Source organism: Ostrea edulis, chromosome 4 (genome assembly GCF_947568905.1).
Source record: "Ostrea edulis chromosome 4, xbOstEdul1.1, whole genome shotgun sequence".
In the NCBI taxonomy this organism is placed as follows: Eukaryota; Metazoa; Mollusca; class Bivalvia; order Ostreida; family Ostreidae; genus Ostrea; species Ostrea edulis.
In genome coordinates this window covers 21,800,645-21,828,644 of record NC_079167.1, presented here as the reverse complement: position 1 = coordinate 21,828,644, position 28,000 = coordinate 21,800,645, and the positions used below count along the sequence as shown (strand labels likewise).

Here is a 28,000-nt window from a genome sequence, read left to right as displayed (position 1 = left end):
GAGATGACTGCTCATAAGATCCAGACTATTGAATGAAACTCCGGATATAGTTTGAGAACAGTTTAATAATGACTGCTCATTAGATCCAGACTTGAATTAAACATATATAGTTTGAGAATGATTTAATAAAGACTGCTCATTTGATCCAGTCTATTGATTTAAACTCTTGAGATAGTTTGAGAACAGCTTAATAATGACTCCTCTTTCATTGATCCACCACTCCCTCATCACCCCTAATCCACCCCCCCCCCCCACCCCCCCAATCTACCACTATCTCATGACCCCTCCATCCACTTATCCATAACTCTCTCGTCACCCCACCATCCACCACTTTTTCATCCACTTATCCATAACTCTCTCGTCACCCCACCATCCAATAAGATACATAACTCTCTCGTCACCCCACCATCCAATAAGATACATAACTCTCTCGTCACCCCACCATCCAATAAGATACATAACTCTCTCGTCACCCCACCATCCAATAAGATACATAACTCTCTCGTCACCCCACCATCCAATAAGATACATAACTCTCTCGTCACCCCACCATCCAATAAGATACATAACTCTCTCGTCACCCCACCATCCAATAAGATACATAACTCTCTCGTCACCCCACCATCCAATAAGATACATATGGGTGTTGTGAAATCTCCGTTATGGTTGAGCTTTGTATATACGTAGTAAGGGTCGGGCGGGTCTACTACAGACTACTGTGTACTCTTATGATATAGCCAGTGATCAATAATTCTAGAATATCTATTGAATCTGTGTAAAGGTATACAATAAGGAAACAAGGACAAGAATTATTTCCGTCATAGTTTGAAATTCGCATATGCATGGGAAAAAAAGACGGATTTTTTTTTTATGATTTAAAAATGCTTTTTCATCACCTAAAAAGTTGCAACACATTGCAGCCATGATAATGAGTTGAATTATCAAATATTTGACAAGTTAATTTGATGTGTCGGCGACATCATCCGTAAAAAGCTGACATTTATTCCGATATAAACAGTCTTCAAGATTTACCAGATCTAGTGAGAAATTAAATTTTTTTTTTAGATTTAAACTTTATCCATGCAACAAAGACTGGCCCGAGATTCCTGCTGTGTTCGTTAGAGGTTTGGAGTCTTTCGGAGGTATTGAAAATTTCTGAATGATTTACAGGCTGGTATCTGGTCCCCGTGTTAATATGTTTATAATGGATGTTTTCCTGAAATAAAATATCGGAAAGCCATTAAATCAAATTCTCAAATGTCAAAGGACACCGTAAACACGGGTGCCGAGAAGAATCGACCCATTAAAGGACGACAGGTTTTCTTGATAAAGAAACACTGATTTCTAGAAAGCTCTCCTCTGATGTTGAACAATGATTTCACCGTGCTCGGCTTGTTAAAGATGTAATGAGAGAAGAAAAAATGTAAGAAAAGAAAAACCAAAGTATAAGTAGATCTGGTATGGTTTCTCTCTCTCTCTCTCTCTCTCTCTCTCTCTCTCTCTCTCTCTCTCTCTCTCTCTCTCGTTTATCAGCATATTTTTCCTGATATGAAATATCGAAATCTTTGACTTCAAGATATTTTGATATCAAATATTTTCTGCAGTAAAAGAAAAAGTTCAGTCGATATTATTTACATGTATCAGAAATTAAATGTGTAATATTACAATTCTGATATTCTTCCTTCAGAATTGTTTTTTGTTTTTTTTCTGTATGAAACTTTCAATTATGTAATATCAATAGTTTATTTTTTGATCACGAATTCGATTTTTTGATGATGAGTGAAAGGAAAATGTTAGTGCTCCCTTCGCTCCGGAAGCGTGTTAGGACCTTTATCAACCGATTCACCGCTGCTTTCACATCTTTAAGGGGTGAGATCGATGTCGGATAAAAATTTAAATTCAAGTCAGGGGGTGGTTCCCATAAATTTTTGTCGTACCGACATCGATTTCACGATTTATTTATCTATTTTTCTATTTTGTTGTTGTTGAACAAATCAACTTTTTCAAATGTACATTCAAAGCGACATTAAAAGAGTACATTGGCTAGACACTTTCATTTCTGAGTAAGCAGTATAAATGGTACTTGATCGATAGTGATTATATATATACTTTGGAGGGAGTGGATGGGTTCTCGAGCGCTTGACGTCTCGTGTCTGTTGTAGCCGTGGTTCAAACTCATAAGAGTTACGGCAACTACCATAAGTGTGTACGCATCACTTTGATGTTGTTTGAAAATAATATAAAAAATCTCTACATGTGACTTTTTAATGTGATTGATGAAAATTACAAGACACTCTTATCTCGTGGATAACACGTTCTGTTAGAAATATTGGTCGTTCAAAAAACTCGCTTACTCACTATTCTACTAGGTACTGCACTACAACTGTAAAGAAAGGGTGACTTTAATCACGAACCTGGGTATCAACCGCTGATTAAAGTACCATCGAACCCAATCTACAGATAATCGATCAGGCATTGTTTGGTAAGTTCTACATGTTCTGGCTGACAGTTTCAATGTTGTATATCATTTAGCCATAAAATAAACAAAAACACACGTCTCTAATAACTTTTGGCCGGGTCTTGCACTGTATACAAAAATGGCCGTATCTTAAAGATATTTCAAACTTAAGTTTTTTCTATTATATGAGCGGTCAAATGTGAATAAAATCTCAGACTTGACTCAGATTTCAGTCCAAGTTTCGATTTAAGCCCCCCCCCCCCCCGAAATCCAGGCCAGGTATCGTTTCCTGGGCTTTAGTAACCATTTTCAATGTTTTAAAAAAAAAAATCATTGAATCATAATGAAACAATTATTGGTAATTCCTTTATCATCACTATATATGTTTAAGCTGCCCTTAAGGTAGCTCCATCCTCATGTGACTTATCAATATTAATGGTTAAAAGTGGAAAAACCTAATTAATTTCCACTCAATATAGTTTAATTTAATTAATAACCAAAGAAAATGTATATGTTGCGACCTTTTTAACGATGTCAGACATACAAAAACAGAAGCACACATCAATATAAGAAAATCACACATTTTCGTTAAACAGAATAATAAAAATAGATAAAAACTTGTTGAAATGACAAAATTTAAATATCAACAGTTTTTAAAGAGACACTACAGCTCATTTTCCACATTTTAATAAAGTGTTTTTTAAAACATGTATTGATAAAATGATAAAATTCATATCGATACTGACAATTTTGAACAATTGGGATGCATCAATTTTCCCTCAACTGCGCTTTGAAGATCGTTCGGAATTCAAAGGTTTCTTCATTCTGACTCGGACTTTTGAATGCTTATTTACATCACGTGGTTTTGAATGACAGCAAAGGTGTTGTGTAGGAAATTATTTAAATTTCCCTTCAAGGGGGTCCACACTCACCTTTCAAGTATAAGAGTATTCCCTGCTCCTTAAAATAAGTAATTATATAAATCATTATTTCAACAGAAATCCTTCCATGTTCCCATTGACCGATGTTTTTACAACTAACACGTGTCGTGTTCAGATAAAAATAGCACTTGCTTTTAAAAGTAGTGTCTTCGCAGCTAGTCTCAATGGCAGATTTAGGGGGGAGGGGGGGGGGGGGGACAGGATCCCCCCTCCCTTTTTACGCCACAGATTGTGAATGAAAATCCAAATTTTGCACCAGAATGGCCGATTACTGTGGCTAATCTTTGACTTTCACACCCCCTTCGGAAATCCTAGATCCGCCACTGAGTTACATGGGTTTCTCCGAGCTCTTTGTTTTCCAACGGTCAAACTGATACCAAGGTAAATTTTATTTCACGTATGAGTTTTATCTCATTCTATTTTCACCTCTTTTCTCACAGAATCTGTCAAAATTCTAGATCTATCAACTACACTTTCTCTCACTGGACGACATGCTACACTGTTTACAGTCTATGCGCATGCGTCTGAAGACTGAAAGGAGGAGACTCGATATTTTTTGCATAGGCCATCAAAAAGTATTAATTTTTACGTTAAAACGATAATTTTTAACTTTAGATAAGTGTTATTTTCGCAAAGTTCATACTTTCAACAATGCAACAAAAATTGAGAAAGCGCTAGGAAAATTGTCATTTCATGATTTTTCCGCAAAATGAGCTGTAGTGTCTCTTTAAAAAAATGGCTAATTCATAAATATGTATAGATTGATTGTGGATATTAGGGAAACCAATGTATAATAGACATCCAGTAGAGGAAATTCCAGCAGAGGAGTTATTGCCCTTGACAACATTTTAAAAATAATAATTAATTGATTATCTATGGGAAATATAAACTTTTTCAGTATTTATAGTTTACCAGATATTTTATTATATCCAGTGAATAAAATTCCTAAGAAAGATGTATTTCTGTCATGCGCAAAGTTTGATTTATTAAGATTTTTGCTAACGCCTATGACATCACATGAGGATTGATCAACCTTAAAGCACAACATTCACCTCGCTCTCCGGACTCAGTAAATATTGACTTCTCAGCTAAAGAGTCGTATTGATCTCCGCACTCTGTAAATATTGAACTTCTCAGTTAAAGAGTCGTTTTGCCCTCCAGATGCTGTAAATATTGTACTTCTCAGCTAAAGCTTCGTATTGACCTTCGGACTCTGTAAACATTGACTTCTCAGCTAAAGCTTCGTATTGACCTTCGGACTCTGTAAACATTGACTTCTCAGCTAAAGCGTCGTATTGACCTCCGGACGCTGTAAATATTGACTTCTCAGCTAAAGCGTCGTATTGACCTCCGGACTCTGTAAATATTGACTTCTCAGCTAAAGCGCCGTATTGACCTCCAGACTCTGTAAATATTGACTTCTCAGCTAAAGCGTCGTATTGACCTCCGGACTCTGTAAATATTGACTTCTCAGCTAAAGCGTCGTATTGACCTCCGGACGCTGTAAATATTGACTTCTCAGCTAAAGCGTCGTATTGACCTTCGGACGCTGTAAATATTGACTTCTCAGCTAAAGCGCCGTATTGACCTCCAGACTCTGTAAATATTGACTTCTCAGCTAAAGCGTCGTATTGACCTCCGGACTCTGTAAATATTGACTTCTCAGCTAAAGCGTCGTATTGACCTTCGGACGCTGTAAATATTGACTTCTCAGCTAAAGCGTCGTATTGACCTCCGGACTCTGTAAATATTGACTTCTCAGCTAAAGCGTCGTATTGACCTCCGGACTCTGTAAATATTGACTTCTCAGCTAAAGCGTCGTATTGACCTCCGGACTGTCAATGATTGTATGTACACCTGTTCTGTTTTGTTGAATCTCTGTCAATCAGGAAGTTCGGAATTATCCAACCATAAAATAAACAAAGTTATTTTATAACATCTCTCGATTCAGTTCCGTAGTGCGGTTATGAAATATCGATTTAGAAAATAAGTAGGGAGTTCGAATTTTTAAAATGATATTGATTTTTCATTTGAGAGCACAGGGTATTGTGTCATTTAGTTTCTTTAAAGAACATCGATTTGATTTGACTATCATCTATTGAGTCAAAGTACAGTTAAAGGGATTTAAAACACGCGTACTTATAACGAATTCCCCTCTAGTAATGAAATCTTTCAGAAATTTAATGGAATGCATTCACGTCATCCGCTAAAGGAGGTGAAATAGATCTAAACCACCCAATCCAAAAGTTCATTGCTCGCATTTGAAAAAAAAACATGCATAGAACTCTGATAATGTGTAAGTGGGTTTTTTTTCAACATCTGGACAAAATACGAAGCATGACTGCTAGATTTACAATTCCAAAGTGTTTGCATTTGATATTGTTACAGATTGTTATATCAGCCATTTCCTCATGAACGCGCTGCAGTTGTAAACCTATGGAGCGCCAAATCAATATGAACTCAAATTATTATAGCGCGCATCAATTCAATTGTAGATTTCTTTCAAGAGAACAACAATTGAATTATAGTGCGCATCAATTCAGCAGAATGATTAATGATATTAACAATTCAATTAATGCGCACAATAATTCAGAATTGAAGATATCGTTTTATTTGAAGAAATTTTTAATTGGGTTGTTGCGCGCATCAAATGAATGAAATATATCTTCAAATAATTAAAGATAACTTCAGTTATTTGAATTTTACTAATATGGCGCTCCATATAAACAATTGAATGTACGTATGAATCTTGATAAATAAAACACGTGCAATTTAACGCCTGGGAATCAACGTTTCACGTCGGCATGCATTGCGAAGCGCACGAAATGTCACAGTTCATACCCTCATGCATTTTCAAGAATAAAATTCATTTCTTAAGTATCCAGGGGAAATAATAAGTTCGTTAGGTACGTTGTCCTTGATCTTTGCTTTTTTCCGGATTTATCATACTTTTCATTAATAACAAAACGATCCGAGTCTCTTTTAGTTTTCCTTTCCGTAATTGCTTAGCGTCTAAACGTACAAATCCTGTGCAAATCAAACATGTCACATTTTCACCTCAAAAGTACGTGTGTCCAGTGGTCTTCAGAATTGATGCTTAGTTGAACCATTTATTTCTCCGCAAAGTTACCTCGCAGTCAGAGACTTTAAATATATCTCAGCGCCCCAAGTGACTACCTGTTACACAGAACATTTGTTTTATTGTCGACAAGACAGTGATTTGAATCATTCTGTCAGTAACTTCCAGTCGACACCTCCGCTCTGTACCCGGTTGTCTCCCCGGGTCAACGAAGACCTTGGAGGCCATTTTTCTCTCGTATTTGTTTTTTCCTCTGTTTTTCTTAATGGACCAATCTGAATAAGACTTAGATTTTGAGTACTTTTGTTATCCCTGGAGAAATGAATTTTAATATTTTAATGTAATGCATGTGTACCGGGAAGAAGTATATGCTAGGACTGAAATAAGTCTTGCTTCTCCCAAAGTACACGTTCTGTCGTTTTTATTAAAATAACCCACTGTCAATAGTACTTGCGATCAGAAGAACTTACTATACTACATACATTATGGAACACATCTTCCCGTGTTGTACCCGGTTCGGTTGTGATTCCCAGATATTCTTCGATGATAATAATGAACAATGATCAATCTCATAACTCCTATTAGGAATACAAAATAGAGAGTTTGGCAAATACGTATCCCTGGATTTACCAGACGTGAGATCAGGTGCCTAAGAGGAGTAATCACCCCTGTCGACCGGTCACACCCGCCGTGAGCCCTATGTCGTGATCAGGTAAACGGAGTAATCCGTAGTCAAAATCTATGTACCAAGAACGCACTAACAATCTGTAGGAATCACGCCAAGCAGACACCTAGCATTTTACTCAGTGATAGGTTGTATTGGTAAACTAGATCGTTATAACGACCATAGAATTTGCGAAGTGCTGAAAACCCTGTAAAATCAACTTGTTTGTCTGTAGCCAGCCTCGATTTAAAAACTGATCATACCTTGTTTGAAATGAAAAGACCTGTAAAGTTTACAAGTTGATAATAGAGTATAGAATAGTTGTTTTCCAATAAAAACGAATGAGTATAACCAGAAGGAAGTGTAAAATGTACCCAAGATAAATGACCAGAATTACGACAAATAAATAAGTGCTGAAATAATGAGAAAATCTAAAGTTATGACACTAACAAACTTCCATGAACGGTAAAAAAAACCGTAGTAATAACGGCAACGGGCTTCCATTCACTTCAAAGTAATATGCAACAAGGCTAAATATAACACTAGGATACCTACTAATGAAAAATACGAACTCAGTATTACAGTCAAAGGTAAACATGCGAAATAGCCAACATCAACATTGCAACACACAGAAGTGTGAATATTTTACGAGCATTTCTTCACGTGGTACCTCCTGAGTGTAGACCTTTATGGAATATTTCTTATTTTGTACAGTTTTATGATGCCAACACATTACTCTTAAAGCATGCGTTCTTCACACAATGTCTTCAGTGTGAGACATACTGAGAGAGGCTTGGGCATAGCACAGTAATGTAGTAATATCAATCTCTCTCTGTCTGTCTGTCTCTCTCTCTCTCTCTCTCTCTCTCTCTCTCTCTCTCTGTCTGTCTGTCTCTCTCTCTCTCTCTCTCTCTCTCTCTCTCTCTCTCTCTGTCTGTCTGTCTCTCTCTCTCTCTCTCTCTCTCTCTCTCTCTCTCTCTCTCTCTCTCTGTCTGTCTGTCTCTCTCTCTCTCTCTCTCTCTCTCTCTCTCTCTCTCTCTCTCTCTGTCTGTCTGTCTCTCTCTCTCTCTCTCTCTCTCTCTCTGTCTGTCTCTCTCTCTCTCTCTCTCTCTCTCTCTCTCTCTCTCTCTCTGTCTGTCTGTCTGTCTCTCTCTCTCTCTCTCTCTCTCTCTCTGTCTGTCTGTCTCTCTCTCTCTCTCTCTCTCTCTCTCTCTCTCTCAACAGTCCTTTCCCCAGGTTTCCCTCGGCCTTACCCACTTTCTCTTTCCCTCCAGAGTCCAAGTGAAGGCTATTCTGCTATTATTGTTGTTGTCTCGTCGCAGGACATGATCAATCCAAATCCACCTTTTCTGTCTAACTAGAGTACTGATTTTCTCAATTTTCCAACTCTCTCGCGTAAATTTATTTTGTTTATCCTGTTTGGCCAAAAGATCTTAAAAATTCTTAAACGTGTGGAGGAATACATCAAGTCTTTTTGTGACTTTCCATGTTTCTGATCCATTAAGAGGGCTGATATTACGTTGGACCTAAAATAGAATTGTATTTCTCCCAAGGTGACTGTCTTTCTATACCTTCTTTAGTTTGTTGAATGTTATATTCACCAGTCCTATTCTCCTTTTCATGTCTTCCTTAGTTTGTTAAATGCTATCTTCACCAGTCCTATTCTCCTTTCTATATCTTCCTTAGTTTGTTGAATGCTATCTTCACCAGTCCTATTCTCCTTTCTATATTTTCTTTAGTTTGTTGAATGCTATCTTCACCAGTCCTATTCTCCTTTTCATGTCTTCTTCAGCACTTCCACTTTTACTGATTGTTAATTCCAAGTAAACAAAACTGTCTACCTCTTCAAGGTCTTTGCCCTCTAGTATTAGGAGTCATTCGATGCTGGGTTAATTCGCATGACTGGTGTTTTGCTGTTGTTAATGTTGAGGCCAGTGCTTTTTGCTGTTTTGTTGACTGTGTCCACCTTACTTTGTTTGGTGCTAGATAGGAGTGTTGTGTCATCTGCAAAGTCGAGGTCTTCTCATTTGCTGGTAAATTACCATCTGATGCTTATGTTGTTTCCTAATGTTGACTTGTTCATGATCCATTCTATGATGAGGAGGAAGAGGAATCCTGACATTTACATCCTTGTTTCACTCCTGAATTCACCTGGGACCTATCTGTAAGACCACTTCCAGTTTGGCCAGCACACTCGCTTTTATGGCACATTACTTTTATAATTCCTACTAGTTTCGGTGGAATACCGTAGCTCTCCATTATCTTCCATAACATGTCTATGTGCACACGGTCAAACGATTAAAATGCTCAAAGTCAATGAAGCAAAGATATAGGTTGCTGTTCCATTCTATGGCTCTACTATGTTACGTTGTCTGAACATTTGTTCAGTGGTACTTCTGCCTGCTCTAAATCCAGCTTGTTCTTCTCTTCAGATGTTGTCAACTTCTTATAATTAGTTCTCCCCAAGACTTTGGATGCTGATGTTAACAGTGTTATCCCTCTCTAATTTCCACATGATGTTAGATCTCATGTGTTTGACAATATGGATGATAATGCATTTCTTCCAGTCTTTTGGAACCTCCTCTTTTTCCTATATTGTTATGTATAATTCATGCAGGATATCTACAGACATGTTGGTGTCAGTTTTCAGTAGTTCTGCTGGGATCTTGTCTATTCCAGGTGCCTTTCCATTCTTAAGTTCTATGAGTGTCCTATTAATCTCTTCTTTGCTGATAAGATCTTCTTGCTTTTTGGCACACTGATTTTGACTACGGATAACTCCATTTACCTGATGAAGATGTAGGGCTCACGGCGGCTATGATCGGTCGAAAGGGGATGCTTACTCCTCTTAGGCACCTGATCCTACCTCAGGTATATCCAGGGGTCCGTGTTTAGTGTTTACGCAACTCTCTATTTTGTATTGCTTATAGGAGTTATGAGATTGATCACTTGTTCGTTATCTTCACCTTTCATCTGTGTCGGTGTTTTAAGCTCTTCATGCATTATTGCAACATCTGCAGTTATTGAAGGGTATTCTCGGTTCAAAATTTCTTCAAAGTTTTCTTTCCATCGCTTTGTGGTGTCTTAATCTTTCCTCAACACTTCTCTTATTCTTCACTACTTGCGTGTTGCTTGTTGGTTCATTGCACATATGTTTGGGGATGTCATATACATGATTCCTTTGCCCCGTATTTGCAGCTTCCACCACTTATTCTGCTGACTCGTTAATGAGTTGGCGTTTGTCGTTAGGCATACTTCTTTCCATTTCCATGTCTTTTTCTCTATACTCCTTTCTGACTATGGCCTGATGCTTTCCATTTAAAAAAACAATTCGTAATCCACCAACCCCATATTCTTTTTCGCAAGCCAAATATATATATTTCTTCTTGATATTAAATATGTTTTCATATTGAGGGATGTTATTTGTTAAATTACGCAAACGTCCTCATGTTTTGAAGGCTTTAACTTGGACCAGGCCCCAATAGCGGTTGGAAGTTTGGATGTCTGTTGTCGTATTGGATAAATCCAGCTCGGGTAAAATTGCTGCCTCTGATCAAACTGATTTATAAGAAATAGATTTCATTTTTGATAAGACAAGAGTGTTAGCGCGTCATAAAAAGATGTGTCGACGTGAGGCGTCACAGTTCATACCTTCATGTATTTTCAAAAATTAATTTTTTCTTCCTCATATTTACATTCTACTTTCATTTCTGTCAGAATTACCAGAATTACCAGACGTTAATATAGAATATTATATTTACCTGTATTCATACGCGCACTTTTGTTTTGCAACTGCAGTGCATTCATGAGGAAATGCTTAGTCTGATATCAAATGCAAAAATACTGGAAATGTAAATATAAGGTGATGACACTTTCATTATCATGATGTAAGTAACATTTCTATGAGTGGGAGATAAAGAAAACCAGCGGAATTGCACGCGCATTTTGTAGAAATCTGAGCGCATAAGGAATGTAAGTTTTATTTTCACTGTATTTCTACTCCTTAGATCAAATCTGTCGGTCATCTTTTGATATTTACATTTACCAATGCACTTCCTTATATGACAGTACTAATGAAATCGATGTTCAATTTCGTATGACATGAATTTGGTCACGTGATCAGTTTGTTCTTGCGTATGAATACAATCACCGCTTCAAAAGTCAGTTCCTGTATTTTCACCTGGGTTCTTGCTTATGCAATGCAGTGGGGGATTTAGACCCCCCACTCTCGCCACAAATTTAAATAATAGAAATAGTGAGAGTAAAATTCCAGATTGGCACCCAAATGGCTGAGTATTTTGGCTAATACTTGACTTTCACCCCCACCCCCCTTCTTAAAACCTGGATCCGCCACTGCAATGATATCATAACAGAAACAAACGCAGCAGGATATTTATACAGGTTTTATTTTGTAAACAAACAAGAATTTCATCAATTTATAAAAGAGAAACATTAAACATATCATCCTGTTGTTTCATTTTATACAGTTTTAAATACCGTCTTCAACTTCTGCATGGCGATTTTATAAAGTTCTATGATATTGGAAGCGAAGACATGTAGACAGAGTTATAAGCCTATTTACTTTATGATGATAAGTTAACCTGTTGTTTCCTGGCAACTTCCATCACGGCTATGACTCGGCATGATCATAAGCAAGGCTGGTTTCGAGGCTCAAAAAATTTAGATGTTCATGTCAGGGTACCGGTGCGATCCTTCATTAAAATCCTACAACAGAAATTTCTCAAGTGAAGAAAAACTCCGTCAGTTCGTTCTTATTTTCTTTTACACACACTGAAGGTAAATAAAAGACGCAACCTACCTGCACTTTGTCTAAATCTGTCCTACTGTCTTGAATCGTCTCCTGCATGGCTACGTTTACCGCGAGTCCTAACGATGAACATACCGTTGTTTCTTTCCAAAAACCCGACTAAGAGGTTAACGTTAACTTGACCCATCATATCCACCATCAATTCTCTCAGATCCTTTGAATTTCTGTCGAAATCTGTGATCAACAAGCGTTTTCAACTTAGTAAGCTAGAACGACACCAGTTTCTCCATCGCTGATCGCGACCAAATCATTTCAGTTAACTTTACACTCTAAATTATCTTTATTTTACACGTTTCGTCTTTTTTTAAAAACATTTTCAGTTAAATATCGATCTTATATTCTCTTTTATATTGTTCCTAATTTTTTATTCGATAAAACTCTAACGAACTATATTTTGTGTTCTACGATCGTTATTTTGGTCAGCTCGGTAAGAACACAAATCAAAATAGAAAATATAAATATAAGAAATAAAATATCATTTTTAAATGTTATTTGGGATATGACATGAAGTTGGTACGTGATCAAATCTACTATAACGACCAAATTCATGTCATATCCCAACAACATTCAAAAATGATATCTTATTTCTTAATTGTCATCGTCTTCGTTTTCGTTCACATTTCATATTTTCGACATTTTATAAACACCAACGGATCAATAATTTTTTAAAACTTCTCATCAGCTTTAAATATCACAGTTCCGAATTCACTTCAAAAGATTTTTGAATAAGCCTGTCCTCTTTTCATTATTTATTATCCTTTTGGATAAAATTGAATATTCTTTACCAATAATATTGCAGGTATATATTTGTAGATCTTAGGTTAGGAGGAAAAACTGTGATATATATTGTATATCAGGTACTGCTTTGTCTCTGGAGGAAGTTAAATGCATCAGGACTAAATCAGCTGAAGAACACGTCGATTTTTGTAATCAAGGAATTGTCGATTTCAGCATGGTATCTTAAACATGGAGTGTGTAGGACAGTTTTAAAACCTTCATCACCTTCACGCTACCAAAGAACAAGACCACAGCTGTGATAATGATTCGAAACGCCCAATAATGTGACAAGATAATCATGTCAATGACATTTTCTATTAAAATCTGCCATTTATTTCCAAATTAACAGTCTATTACAGCGATCTACTAAAAGAAGATGCTGTACGTGAAATACAGGTAAGCTGAACAGAACTTGGTATGTCCAAGACTTGAAATCTTTCGGATGTATTAGAAGTTCGCTAAACGATTCCAGTATCTCATCCTCCGTGTTAACATGTTCATAATGGATGTTTTCCTGAAATAAAATATCGGAAAGTCATTAAATCAAATTCTCTGATGTCAGACCTCTGAATAACATGGGTACCAGTGCAAGGGCGATAATCGACCCATTAAAGGACCACTGGTTTTCCTGATAATAATCATTACTCTCAAATAATATATTTTTTGTTGTGGTGTTGGTCGATGAGAGGGTGTCCGCAGCAGTTACTTGATTGTATATTTTGAAGTACGGAGCCGTTGGTGTCTAACTAAGACAAGTCGTTTCGTTAGATAAACCGTTAAAAAATTTATTTTTACTCACCTGAACAAAATCGAAGAGGGTTTATGTTATGCTGTCGGTTTAGCTGTCCTGGTGAGATTTTTTTGGACTGCAATTCCAAACTTGTTGTAGGCCGCTCCTGTACTAAGATCTAAGGATCACGCGTCTAGTACAGCTTACGTCATAACATTTTACTGAATATTTTTCTAATGAGTGAAAGTCCAACATATCGGTGGCATCCAGGTAAGCTATGTGGACTTTGTCTATCCTATGTTTTGAATTTTAAAAAAAAATTCCTTATGATCATAGCTTCTTTATTCAGGTGTGACAACAACAGGTGCGCAAATTATCACTAGGAATGTACAAGAAAGTTCTGTTCTCCGTGTTTTCGTAATAAGGTTCCAAATTAAACATAGAAATGTACCAATTCTTTTTAAAATTCTTTTCAATGAAAATAAAAATTAAATACAAACTTAAAAGAACGTCAAGTTTGCTTCAGGGGACATGAAAATGTGACAATATGTCACTTCTATAATGTTATTTCAAATAATTCTCAGTTACCCTGATCCAGAGTACAGTTGCTCAACCGTCGGATGTACGTGGGTTCACAATAAAGGTTCTAAATTCACAATAAAAGGTTCTAAATTCACAATAAAGGTTCTAAGGTTCTAAATTCACAATAAAGGTTCTAAATTCACAATGAAAGGTTCTAAATTCACAATGAAAGGTTCTAAATTCACAATAAAGGCTCTAAATTCACAATGAAAGGTTCTAAATTCACAATAATGGTTCTAAATTTACAATAAAACGTTCTAAATTCACAATAAAAGGTTCTAAATTCACAATAAAGGTTCTAAATTTACAATAAAAGGTTCTAAATCCACAATGAAATGTTCTAAATTCACAATAAAAGGTTGTTTAATAGCGGGACGCTCGAGAATTTTTCAGTCATATGGAGAAGTCACCATTGCCGGTGACGAGCTGAAAAATTTAGACCTTTGCTTGACGCTTGCGGCCTATGAACAGGGAGGGATCTTTATCGTGCCACACCTAATGTGGCACGGGACCTCGGTTTTTGCGGTCTCATCCGAAGGACCGCCCCATTTAATCGCCTCTTACGACAAGCAAGAGGTACTGGGGACCTATTCTAACCCGGATCTCCACAAAAAAGGTAATAAAAGGTTTTAAAGAAATGTTATAAATTTACAATTGAAATGTTCTAAATTCACAATAAATGTTTAAGTTCACAAGACCCGTGTATCTTTAAGAGCACTGGAAATTTGATGAGTGTCATCGGCTTCATGTTCCAGATCATTAGGACACACTTTGGTCTAAATGTAAATAAGACTATTTAGATCTTACAGTTTGAGGTTAAAGCAATGTAAATCATCATTATCGTAATCACTGTCCAGTGACTCAAATGAAAAAATACACCAGAAACAGCCTTATTTTATGATATATAGCTCAAAATGAAGGAGTACATTTTTCTTCTGGATCTAATCAATTCGAAAGGTAAATTACCCTGCAGTCAGAGACGTCATACTTAACCTGTTTATTAAGTTTATGTGGGTGTCCTGTGCTTGACCCTGAGGTAAATACTTGTTATGCAGGTAGATTCCAGCTTCTTTGGTGTTAGATTTGCACAAGACAATAATTTACCTACAAATATGCCTAAACAGATGTCAGGCAACAACATTCCATTCTTACTCCTCCGCTTCTGTCCCCGACTTCGTTCCCTCGGGTGGACGAGAACGAGAAGAACCTTGGACAAATTCCTCGATATTGATAATTCTCACTTTCTATTTGTCGTCCAGCTGTTTCTCTTTAATGGCCGATCTTAGTGACCTCTTCTGTCTGTCTGACGGTTTTCATTTCCTCCGTCTCTAATGATGATGGCTTCTGGTGACCCTGGGAGGACTATTTCTGAAGGGGTAATGTTGGGTCGAAATTCAAAAAATGAAGTCCTTGTTGGTGTTCCCCCTCAGGGTAACGCATTTCTTCACACTTTGAGACGCATTGCTTCAAAATCATAAGCTCTAAATCACCGCGGGTACTATTTTCAAGTGGTATGATTGCATTGTACCCCGTATCAAAGGAATAATTACACTTCTTCTACCAATATTTTAGTAGCAAGTTATTTATTTACCCCTTTATATTTCCAGTTCAAATAGTTTAACTCCTGGAACTAACAATTTATAATCAAGAGATTCACTTTCATCTTTGTGACAAATATATATACGAAATATTATCAGATAGTCTGTATATTTTTTTTTTTTTTTAAAACTATCTTGAAAGCAAAGGTCCCTTGTGACGGTAAGCGTTCGCATGATAAGAACCCTCGCTGCTAAAAGCGCCATACATGTATATAGGTCAAAATTTGTGGCACTTCACCTAAGGTGTAAAAGAAGAAAATGATTATTGTGTTGTTCCGGATTTTTTTCCCTTCCTTATTTTCGATCTCCGACCCCCAGTTTTTAAAGTTCGGGATTGGGATCCAATTACTAATATTGTGATAAAGTTATCTGCCCTTGGTCCGCTCAATTGATGGCCCTAGGAAATCTAAGACGGACAGTGTCATAGTTATGAGTGACATTTACACAATATTTCAGTATCATATTACCTTGTATGTTTTTCATTTATCATCGAATATTCACTTGAGTTACAGACTTTTTAAATAACAAACATTGATTAATCTCATAAATCCTATACAGAATATAAAATTAATAGTAGGGCAAGCACAGACCCCTGGGCATACTAGAGATGGAATCAGATGTCTAGGAGAAATAAGCATCCTCTGTTGATTTCCACATCTGTCGTGATCCCTATATCTGGATCAAAAAGCAGAGTGATTCGTAGTAAAAAATCACTACGACCTACCAATTGGCATGAAACACGTCAGTTAGCATTCGGTCTAATGATCGGTTGTATTTGTAAATTAGATCATTATAACGCCCATAGACTTTGCAAAATGCTGACTTTCATTGAGATTGATGAAATGCCTGTAACATATCAGCTTATTTCTCAGTAGCTGCTTCGGTTTGAAAATTGATCACACACAGAACATGCTCTCAGTTGAGAAACATAAACAACATATACAGGGGGGGGGGGGACTTCATAATATTGCCTGAAAATTCTTGACAAGTAAATTTTTTTTAAAATCCAAAGCTGAAGAAGGAAGGTGGCAAGGGTTGATCTTTCAGTTCTATTCTTTTAACATTCATGACAATGCTTTTAAAAAAAAAAAAAAAAAAAAAAAAAGATGGGGGGAACAGCCTATCTATAGAACTATATGTAACTAACTTTGTAATAATAAAAGGGGGCAGATCCATTGTTCAAATGTTGTTATGCGCCTGCTGATTGTTTTTGTGCTCATTTGAGTAATTTAAGTGCAAGAAGAGCTGAAAGTTGATGTACACAAAATTTAACTTTCAAAACATTGAATCACATGCAAAACAAATATTTTAACAAAAATTTTACACTAGAGATGCCAATTCGAGATAATTAACATGCTTTGTTTATTGGCATCTGGTGTACATTTAGCGACAAGTAGTTTTGTTCATTGTGAAACGATAAATTGATAATGTACATGTATGCGTTGGTTGTACATGTGTTTTTAGGCATATCTTATTGCATGTTTTTTTGTGTTTGGTTGTCGAAAATATTGATAGAAATTAATAATGAAGAATTGCTGATATACTAAGGACATCATGATTCTGATCTAAAGAAATTGAGGACTTAGTTAATATTTACATACTTTATTACATCATGACCATACATTGCTTGCAAGAAAAACACACAAGGGCCACATACATGTAATCAGTGACTAAGACATTTTGTTCAGTTATACTGTTTTCAAGTCATTACACTTAATTCTTAGAAAAATTCCTTAACTGGCAATTTATTGGAATCAGAAATTGCAAATTTTCTATTTATGCCTTACTTGACACCATCAAATGAGGCCAGCAATGTACTGCGCGCTCCCTGTAATGAGGGGGAAATAACTCATATAGCATTGTGAAAAATGTAGCTCATTGATTATTCATATACGTTTGAAATATTTTATTGTTATACAAGATTTTTTACAATAACTATTGAAAAAGACTCGAACACAATTTATGTTCATGTTATGCATAAATCTTATTAAATCATTGACTTCGCAAAATCTTATGACGTCACAGGAGGGTGGAACTACCTTAAATAAAGCTGAATAAGCAGAAAGGGGTATCAAAATTGCGAATTTCGAAAACACAGGGTTGTGAATGTGGGTCCAAAAGAGTCATATAGTGTATAACATGGATTTCATAGCCCTTAGAGCTATAGTGATACTTTGAATTTTTTGAAATTTAATTAATACTCAGGTAACCAATAAGGTCTATGGACCTCTTGTTAATTTATGAGTATTAACACTATTAATAGTTCTTCAATACAGCATAAACACATGTATACAAACTGTATCAAAACAGAACATCCTTTAGGCCAATTCAACTTAATTAGTAAGATTATCATCCAGGGTCGTCAAAAAGTATGGGGCAGGTGGGAGGATTTTATTTGTTAATTTTTATTTTCTGAGAAATATATTGATGACAAACGAGTTTTTGTCAACAGAAGTGCATAATTTAATGCCAGATATATAAATCTATGCTTATTTCACAGATGATTTTTAGGGGCGGGTGGGGATGATAATCTATCAATTAAGTAATTAATTAAGTGGTAAAATTACTATTCTAGCATCATGAATGATCTTGTACATGTAAAAGTTTAATCAAATTGAATTAGGTGTGTACTGTATGAAAATGTGAAAAATAAGATGAACTTTTCAATATTTGTTCAACACATTTTTTTTAGAACTTGAAGAGCAGAAGATGCATTCCATGACTCTTATATTATATAGAAGACAAAGGAGAGCTCTAGAGAATGGGGAAAAAACTGCGAGTTTTACAGTCAATGAACACACCTCACGACACAAGTCCATCCTGATTCACTAAACTGGTAGTCTATTCTTCTAAGGACACACCATGCCTTAGTTAAGATCAAGTTTTGGTGTCAGAAGACTAATGTAACTAAAACATTGCAAAATTAACCTGCAAGTGTCTTATGTGAGCCTACTGAATAAGGATTCACTACTGAACAGTTGAAGGAAAATCACTATTATAATGATTTTTTAAAAAAGATGATTGTGTTGTTTGGATAACATTGTGATCCATGTTTGTTGAATAAACAACTTTGCAAAAATGAGTTGTTCTGTGTTGATATTATAAATTTACTAATTACTGGTATGTCAACATAGATTACAGTAACACTGAACAAACTTCAATAAATTTTAAAGTTTCATGCAGTTTCTGCAGTAGAAAATTACACCTATTGATTTTCTGGTCCAAAGGTCACCAGGTGCAATACAATACTCTGTACAATTGATGTCTGACCAGTTTCTTCATAACCCTTTGATTGATAGTGATCACTGGTAGTATATGACCCCCATTGATTTTCAGGTCAAAAGATAAAAAATGGCAGGGGCCTCCGTGGCCGAGTGGTTGGAGCATAGCGTTCAAAATCACACGGCCTCTGTCGGCGCGAGTTCGAATCCCGCTCGCGCCGGTAAGTGAGAAAGTTTCCCAGTATACTTTCGGAAGGTCGGTGGTCTCTTCCCAGGTACATTGTATCTGGGTTCTCACTTTCACCAATAAACACTGGGTCAAAGGTCAGCAAATACAAGGCAGTACAATGAACAATTTATTGGTATCTACCCAATATCTTGAGAAGACTTTTTTTATATAGTTATTGATAATAGTTTACATGTCAATACAGTACATGTAATATAGCTCGTTTATGGAAATGATTGCAAAATCTACTTGGTGTTTGGGAAGGGGGGGGGGGGGGGGTTGGGGTTACTACTGGATTACAGTTTATGTTTACATGGATTTTTTTAATCACTCTAACTAATTTTTATTAATATGTTAAACTTCTCCATGTTTATTTTTGAAATATCAATTGCTCATATTGTTCATTTTAACTGAAAATGGTGTAGGTTGTGTTATTTGTCATTAGTATGAATTTTTGGCAAAATGCCCAAATCTACAGTTTTCGTACTACAATAGGCCAATTGTACTACGTTTCACCATTAATCTTTTTATATACATTAAGAGTCTTTGATATGGACATCCTTTGATGACAGTTGATTATGCTGTATGTATTTTCCAAATTATCTAAATTCATCAACGAAATCCAACAAAAAATCCCATTTTGGCAAAATGCCCAAATCTACAGTTTTCGTGCTACAATAGATTTATTGCACTACGTTTCACCATTAATCTTTTTATATACATTAAGAGTCTTTGATATGGACATCCTTTGATGACAGTTGATTATGCTGTATGTATTTTTCAAATTATCTAAATTCATCAACGAAATCCAACAAAAAATCCCTTTTTGGCAAAATGCCCAAATCTACAGTTTTCGTGCTACAATAGATTTATTGCACTACGTTTCACCATTAATCTTTTTATATACATTAAGAGTCTTTGATATGGACATCCTTTGATGACAGTTGATTATGCTGTATGTATTTTCCAAATTATCTAAATTCATCAACGAAATCCAACAAAAAATCCCTTTTTGGCAAAATGCCCAAATCTACAGTTTTCGTGCTACAAATAGATCTATTGCACTATGTTTCACCATTAATCTTTTTATATACATTAAGAGTCTTTGATATGGACATCCTTTGATGACAGTTGATTATGCTGTATGTATTTTCCAAATTATCTAAATTCATCAACGAAATCTAACAAAAAATCCCTTTTTGGCAAAATGCCCAAATCTACAGTTTTCATGCTACTACAGATCAATTGCACTACGTTTCACCATTAATCTTTATATATATATTAAGAGGCTTTGATATGGACATCCTTTGATGACAGTTGATTATGCTGTATGTATTTTCCAAATTATCTAAATTCATCAATGAAATCCAACAAAAAATCACTTTTTGGCAAAGTGCCAAATTATAATACATTGGTACAGCGGTCAGTAACACACTCTTTACCATAGGTGGATATAGATATCATAAATAAGGAGGGAATTTTATGGGGAATCGAGATTTATGGAGAAAATTAGTTGTCTTTTTTAATTTTTTATATACCACAAGGACAAAACATGGGCAAAACGGGCTGAATTTTGCAGTTCAATTAGCCCTCATAGACTGCTGTCGGTTTCCATGGCAACGGATGGTAGAAATTTGGTGGTGGGGTTGAAATTATGTTAGATGGTGCAGGTAAAGTTAATACTGTGAAAATCAAAGAAATCTGTGCCATTGAGTGGCCAGACCCTATCTGATTTCTTAGATTTTTTACATAGAATTGATCTTAACATCTGTGAAAACCGTTTCAATGTCTTACATGTTGCTTGCTTTAATCGTTAATTGATAGATTCAAATCGAATTTTTTTCCTACAATAATGTGTTGGTTATAGAATGATAAAGTCTGACAGTGTGTAAAGGAATTCATTGATCCATGACATCTTTTGCAAACACAAACAAATTTGTAAAACTTAAGGTCATAAAGAGTGTAATGGTCTTCAACACTATCTTTAGGAAAGGGATGGATGATTCCTGTGAGTGCTGGAGTCTGAAATGGACTGTACTGTTTCGTCAAGCATTCACAGGACAACGGACAATTGTTTTTTCTAGAATGTTAAGGAGCATCCTTTAAACTGTTTTATATCAAATTATTGACTTAAGATAAGACGATTCGGATGAAAATTAACTTGCAATAATATTCGGTAATTCACCGAAAGTAATGAGGTTTTCGATAAAAGGAGTGCGTGCCCTGCTCTTTGAACTGGAGATGATGACAATTTTGACGTCCAATAAATCAGGCAAGCCATGCGTCAATTTTTCTCTAATCGTTAAATAGATTGAAGTCATTGGATAGCGTAATTAGGCAAAAATTAAAAGCTATGCAACGTCCGAACTAAAATGTCAGAGGGAAGGTTAACGTTACTACATTAAAGGAAATGATGATGTAAATAACCGTTTGCCGCTTAGGAACTGAGCTTTTTTTCTGACAAAGAAGAATAGAAGAATCCCGAATTTAACATTGTCAAGGCGCTTATTGAAAATTAAGCATTATCGGGGTTGATCGGTTGCGCTCTATCTTTTTATCTGTAATTACCAATTTCCGAGTAGCCGTTAGCCTGCAGTGAGATTACCACCGTCCTACTGTTCTGTCCTTTTACTGTTAAATAGTTCCACAGAAGCCGACCCAGACCGCGGCAGTGAAATTATCCAAATTATGTGTTAAATATATCTGCAAAAATATTCACACCATTATCCTATTGGCATTACCTAGATTATGAAAAGAACCCAAGAATTTCAGTCCTCTAAGATAATTGTAACCGTTTGAAGTGCTAGAGAAACAACTTTTTACCTCTTATCGATCATGGTGGTATAATATGGCGATGAGGTCTTGATTGCAGGCATTGAGTGTGAGTATTTTGTGGGGACCTGGACACTTCTCTTGTGACTGAAAAGTCTGATGTAATAATAGTCCTAGGACACAAGAACTTTCTCATCAAGTGGACCATGGATGACCTCATTGTTTTGCTCCTCTCTTTGGAATTTATCCACATTGTAATCGGTAAGTTTTCCTTTCACGTAAATAGAATATAACAAATATAATATCAACTATATCATTTTTCATATTTTATGTAAGTATGAAATACATAAGTAAATATAATTAAGGGAAATCACCTAGTTGTATTCTTGCTGCGATGTTTGATGCTTTATTGTATACACCTCAAATGTTCATTAAAATGAAATTTTATCATTTTTTAAAAGTCTTTTCCCAAAACTATTGAAGTTAAAATCCAACAGGATTAGACAATATACATGTATATCTAGCAATATTTCTATAAAATTTTCAAAAACTTGCTGGTTAATTCCTGTTGATGACAATGTCTTTGTATATAATGCCGGGGATTGTGCGATCGTGGTTTCTGTTGAATGAACCAGATGAATGCTAACTTCACTTGTTTGAAAAGGTTGTAATGCCAGTATCACGTTTTCAGTTAAAGACCAGTTTATTCAGTGAAAGAACCAGTTTATATTGTTAAAGAACCAGATGCTACAGTTAAAGGGTCAGTTTATATTGTTAAAGGATAGGTTTATAAAATTCAAGAACTAGATTACATAGTTAAAGAACCAGTATGTACAGTTAAAGAACCAGTCTAAGTTAACTTATACCGTTAAAGAACCAGTTTATACAGTTAAAGAACCAGTTTATATACAGTTAAAGAACCAAAATCTACAGTCAAAGCACAAGTTTATACAATTAAAGAACCAGTTTATACAGTTAAAGAACCAGTGATGTCGGTAACTTATCCGAAGGTCATATGTACAACCACACTTTGAATTCTATTGATTTATAAATATTTTACCAATAAAATTTAGGAAAATGTTCCTGAAATTTCATTTTACAAATTCTTGCTTCCCCGCAGATATTGAGGGTTGGTCTGGTATTATTCCGTGTGAATTTTGTGAAGTCTCTGTAATGGCGTACACATTGAAGCTGAATTTAACTATACACCATAATATTATTCACTATGTAAGGAAACAATATTTAGAAACTAGGTATTGTCAATGTTTAAATGTAATCATATTCTATGGAATGATGTCAATTTCAAATATAAAATCACTTTGAACGTTTATGTTGATTAATTAATTTGTCTACTTTAATGTATTTCAACCATTTATACTACATTTACACGTATATTGATATTCACATATGAAATACACGGTCTATATTAATATTGACATTCACACATGGAATACACGTGCTATATGAATATTGACATTCACACATGAAATACACGTGCTATATGAATATTGACATTCACACATGAAATACACGTGCTATATTAATATTGACATTCACACATGGAATACACGTGCTATATTAATATTGACATTCACACATGAAATACACGTGCTATATTGATATTCATACATGGAATACACGTGTTAAATATCAAAGTCCTATCTCTTACAGTTGCTAAGTTTTAGAAAGAACAAACATACATATGACAGATGGTGTGTCGTTAGGCTTAGCTGGTGTACATAGTACATGTGTTTTAATTCCAATATAACAATTGCGCTGACATCATTATAAACAACAATGTTGACGTCACGATGTCAATCTAGCCAATAACGTTCAAGAAAGCTGCCTAGGTAATTTCAAGGAAGCATTCGGTTCAAAGAATAATTCGAAAGTGGAAACGAATGTTTTGAAATGCTCGCATGTCATATGCATTGATTTTAAAAGGGCATGGACACGATTTGAGCTGAAAATTAAAAAAAAAAAAAATTCCATTTTTAATCTTTAGAATACTTAGAAATTTTAATATCAGGCTCGTGCCATGTTTTTGTTAACATAGGTTAAATCTGCTTGTAAAAGTTTCGCTTAAAGCATTTTTTTTTTTTAATTTACAAGTTAATTCTGAACACATTTAAATAGTTTCTAGTGTTTGGTACATCTTATTTTGTTTTGAACATGCTATTTTCTATTAAGTAATCTATATGTAAACAAAAACATGAGTACGAGTCTTGTTTACATAACAGAGAATTGTGAGTGCTGTATCTCACTTGTAACTCAACAACTGATATTCAAATTTTGGTTGACCATTAAAAATACTTTAGCTAAGCATTAAAGTCACTACACCTCGGTGACATTTTTCCCAACGTCAAATAAAATATCTACATATTCAAAGAAGGCAGTTCATGGACATTAATAACAACGTAGTATTATGGTGGCTGATTTGTGCCATTTTACAATTTGTCGTCGTTTCTTTAATTATTTCGAAGCGAAAAAATGACAAAACGATATTTAGCGCCTTTTCGCCCCCGAAAAGACGAAAAGACGACAAAACGAAAAGACGACAAAATACATGCGAAAAGACGATACAGAAAACCCGCATTTTAGCAACCAATTTTGTCGTCGTTTTGCTTGGCGTTTTTTCATCTTTTCGAGGCGAAAAATCGACAAAACGAAACGACGACAAGACGATGATTAGCGACTTTTCGCCCTAAAATAACGAAAAGACAACAGGAGGAAACTAATTTTAATGTGGTGTAATTATTGCTTGCAAAATTTTATTTGGAGCTCGGTATAAATGATTTGATGATATCTTTAATTATTTTAGGACCCAAGTTCTAAATAATCAGCAAATTACAGAGTAAACAGACAACAGACAAAATTGATACAAAATTCTGACCTAATTATTTGGGATAAAAAATAAAATTGTATTTGTTTGGCGATATTGTCATGGCCATTTAATTAAAAATGCAATATAATATATACTGACAAAGCTGTGGACAAATATGATATATGTGCATCAGATAAGATATGCTACATGTATATAGATACATATGATGCGCTGAACATACAATATGACAGCATATATCAGATGTAAAATACACAATTATGAAATAAAATATCATCTTTATCCGGTGAGCCTGGAAAAGACAGTACACTTCGGAACAAAATTATGATTTTGCCCTCAGCATCTTTTCTGTTGAGTTTGATAACTTATTTCTTTTAAAGAACGTCAACAATTCATTTATAGTGCTTATCAATTCAGCAGAATAATAAATGCTATCAACAATTCAATTAATGCGCACAATAATTCAGAATGGAAGAGATTTTTAGTTGAATTATTGCGTGCATCAAATAAATGGATGATATTTTCAAATAATTGAATATGTCTTCAATTATTCAAGTTTATGTTAATTTTGCGCTCCATAGACAAAACACCAAGCGAAAAAAGGACAAAATTGGTCGCTAGATTGTGAGTAACGAAAATACGACGAAATTTAAAATGGCACATATCGGCCATCATATGATACACCACTGCAAAAATAACAAGCGAGTTTTAAAATATCACAGTGTAATTACGTTCGAAAAATTATCCTTGGAGATTTTAGGGGAGCACGTGATGAGAAAACAAACCATTGGATTGCCCAGATACAACTGCGCAGTAATGAGATGATTCTATTTTTGTAGGTGCAGTTCCTCCTGGAGGCATCGAGGGGCTGTGGGTCACCGATGTAAATCTCAAGGACAAAGTCAAGGACGACACCTATTTATGGATGCGGACGTCAGTCAGCAGGATGCAGTGTGCATTAGAATGTACTGCGGATTTACGGTGCTTGTCGCATTTCTACAAGGAAACAAACGCCACCTGTGTAGCACAAGACCAAGAACTGGACTCGATGACTGTTCGGAGTTCCTCGGGATTCTTTGCTTATGGCTTCCAAACCCCACGTATGTACATATATTATTCAATACATCGAATTTAGATTTATTTCAATTTCATAGCACGTAGTGTCTCTTTCATTATCTACAGGAAAAAAATCAGCTTTAAATAAACTACTGTTAAGTGAAAGGCGAAGATAAGTGTAGCGTGTAAAACGTTGAATATTATACAAATCTTGATTTATATGAGAAAATCTTGATTTCTATTCGATAATCTTGTTACTAATATAAGAACATTTAAATTTATATTCGATAATCTTGTGAGAGAAAAAGAGATGCAAAAGTTTTTTTTATTTATATTCGATAAAGTTTGATTTATATTCATATTTATTTAGACCCCACCTCTGGTATATCCAATTGTCCGTGTTTACCCAACTCTCTATTTTGTATTGCAGATAGGAGTTATGAGATTGATCATTGTTCGTTATCTTCACCTTTCATTGAATATACATTTCGCATATAAATCACAAGATTATCGTAGAAATTGTTGTACACGTCATAGTTAAGCTTATTTTTATAAAGTTACTTTGTGCAATATTTTGATCTAATTGCATATTAGTCGATTTTCTTTACAAAGTACTTTAATTTTTTAAAAATCAAATTCAGTTTTTTTCTTCACATTTACTGACAAGTCATATCAAAGAAATGTCAGGCTAATAAATTTTTGTTGAGCAATCTTACGATGACATTGACCGTTAACACTCCTACCTATGACATGCCTATAAAAATATATACCCCTTTTCTTCTTAGCGGAGTGTGGCGCCCCCTTTGTGTTTAAGCGTTCAGCCAATCTGTGTTTCTGGGTGTCGGACGTGAAGGGGAACAAAACGACGGCACAAGAGATCTGTGCAACACACGGTGGCTCGCTTGTTACCATAGATACAGAGGCCAAAATGACTGCTGTGATGTCACACCCACACTTTAGTATGATAAAATTTAATATAATTTTGATAATCATATAAGAAAAATTAAAGTTACTTTTGTTATGAATTACGTCTGTTTAGGAAATAAAGTACATTATGTACATTAAATATATTATGAGTATGTATTCTAACATCATCCTTTGTTTCTCGATCACTGCAAATTTATATCTACATAGAAAAAGTTGAGTACCAGACAATGCCTCCTGCCTTTGATTACAATATTCTAGTGTGGTTTTCAAATTTCAGCCAGTCATCCGTCAGGATTTGTACCCTCCTTCTTGATTGACGGAAGTGACGAAATTCAGGAAATGGACTTCCGGTACAAAGATGGTAGTGTTGTTCCGTCTAATTTTTGGTTTTCTGGATATCCACGAAATGACACAACACAAAACTGTATACATATCGTGACATTTGACCCCAATGGACGGTTTATTCACTATGAGTGCGGAAATAGCGACTACTTCTTTATTTGTCAGAAGCCTTAATGTTGTCGGGATCCATGGCAACAGCTACTCAGCATCTTGTCCAATACCTTACGGAAAATATCTTGTATATCAAGACATATATTTGTTGAATACAAAATTGAAATATTCAATTAATGAGGTTACCAATTTGACAGTAATGAAAATTATTACAATCTGTTATATTTTTTAAATATTTACATTTCTCGTGTTTCGCCTTCTATATCTTTACCAATTGTAATGATCACAATTTCCTCATGAATGCGAAGCAGTTGTGAATAATCTGTATGAATCTTGTTAAATATATTTCGTTTATTTTGATTACTGGGAGTTCCAACACAAATGAAAGTAAAATATAAATATATGAAATTTTCATTTCTGAAAACCCTGATGGCATGAACGGCAACGCTTCACGCTAGCATGCTTTTCGGGAAGCGCCAACGTGCTTCATGAAGTATGCTGGCATGAAGCATAGCAGTTCATATCGGAGTGTATTTGCAAAGTGAAATTTATTTCTTAAATGGCTTTATAGCAAGCAATAATTACATCTAGAGTAGGAATTGAATAGAATTTAATTCCGAAAACACATAACTAAAATAAAACAAAGATTTGAATTTGTTCTCCTTCAATATGCTATGTGTAGTTGACAATATATCTCCCTAGAGTTGAATCAATGTTGTTACGCAGAGTACATACACATGTATGGATATGTTTTACAATCTGGTGATGTTGGCTTGCATGCAGTTTTTCCTGTATAATAAACGATAACATTATCTTTGTTTTGTGTTATGAGTCAAACATATACGG

At 35.2% G+C, this 28,000-nt stretch overlaps 1 protein-coding gene across 1 annotated transcript; it reads left to right on the top strand.

Annotated features, from left to right (window-relative positions):
- The first annotated feature begins 2 nt into the window (after window positions 1-2).
- On the top strand, window positions 3-27,971 carry LOC125668119 (uncharacterized). Its single transcript, XM_048901910.2, has 6 exons — window positions 3-1,142; window positions 2,370-2,482; window positions 21,977-22,137; window positions 25,558-25,818; window positions 26,560-26,733; window positions 26,979-27,971. Exons 3-6 carry the CDS (start codon window positions 22,083-22,085, stop codon window positions 27,215-27,217), a joined length of 729 nt encoding a protein of 242 aa, XP_048757867.2. The 5' UTR covers window positions 3-1,142; window positions 2,370-2,482; window positions 21,977-22,082; the 3' UTR covers window positions 27,218-27,971.
- The last annotated feature ends 29 nt before the right edge of the window (window positions 27,972-28,000 follow it).

Excerpts from the sequence above, each read along its gene's own strand:
- LOC125668119 (XM_048901910.2), top strand. The coding sequence starts at position 22,083 with ATGGATGACCTCATTGTTTTGCTCCTCTCTTTGGAATTTATCCACATT. Across the intron at positions 22,138-25,557 it reads ATTTATCCACATTGTAATCG|GTGCAGTTCCTCCTGGAGGC; the intron begins GTAAGTTTTCCT and ends CTATTTTTGTAG. Across the intron at positions 25,819-26,559 it reads TTATGGCTTCCAAACCCCAC|CGGAGTGTGGCGCCCCCTTT; the intron begins GTATGTACATAT and ends TTTTCTTCTTAG.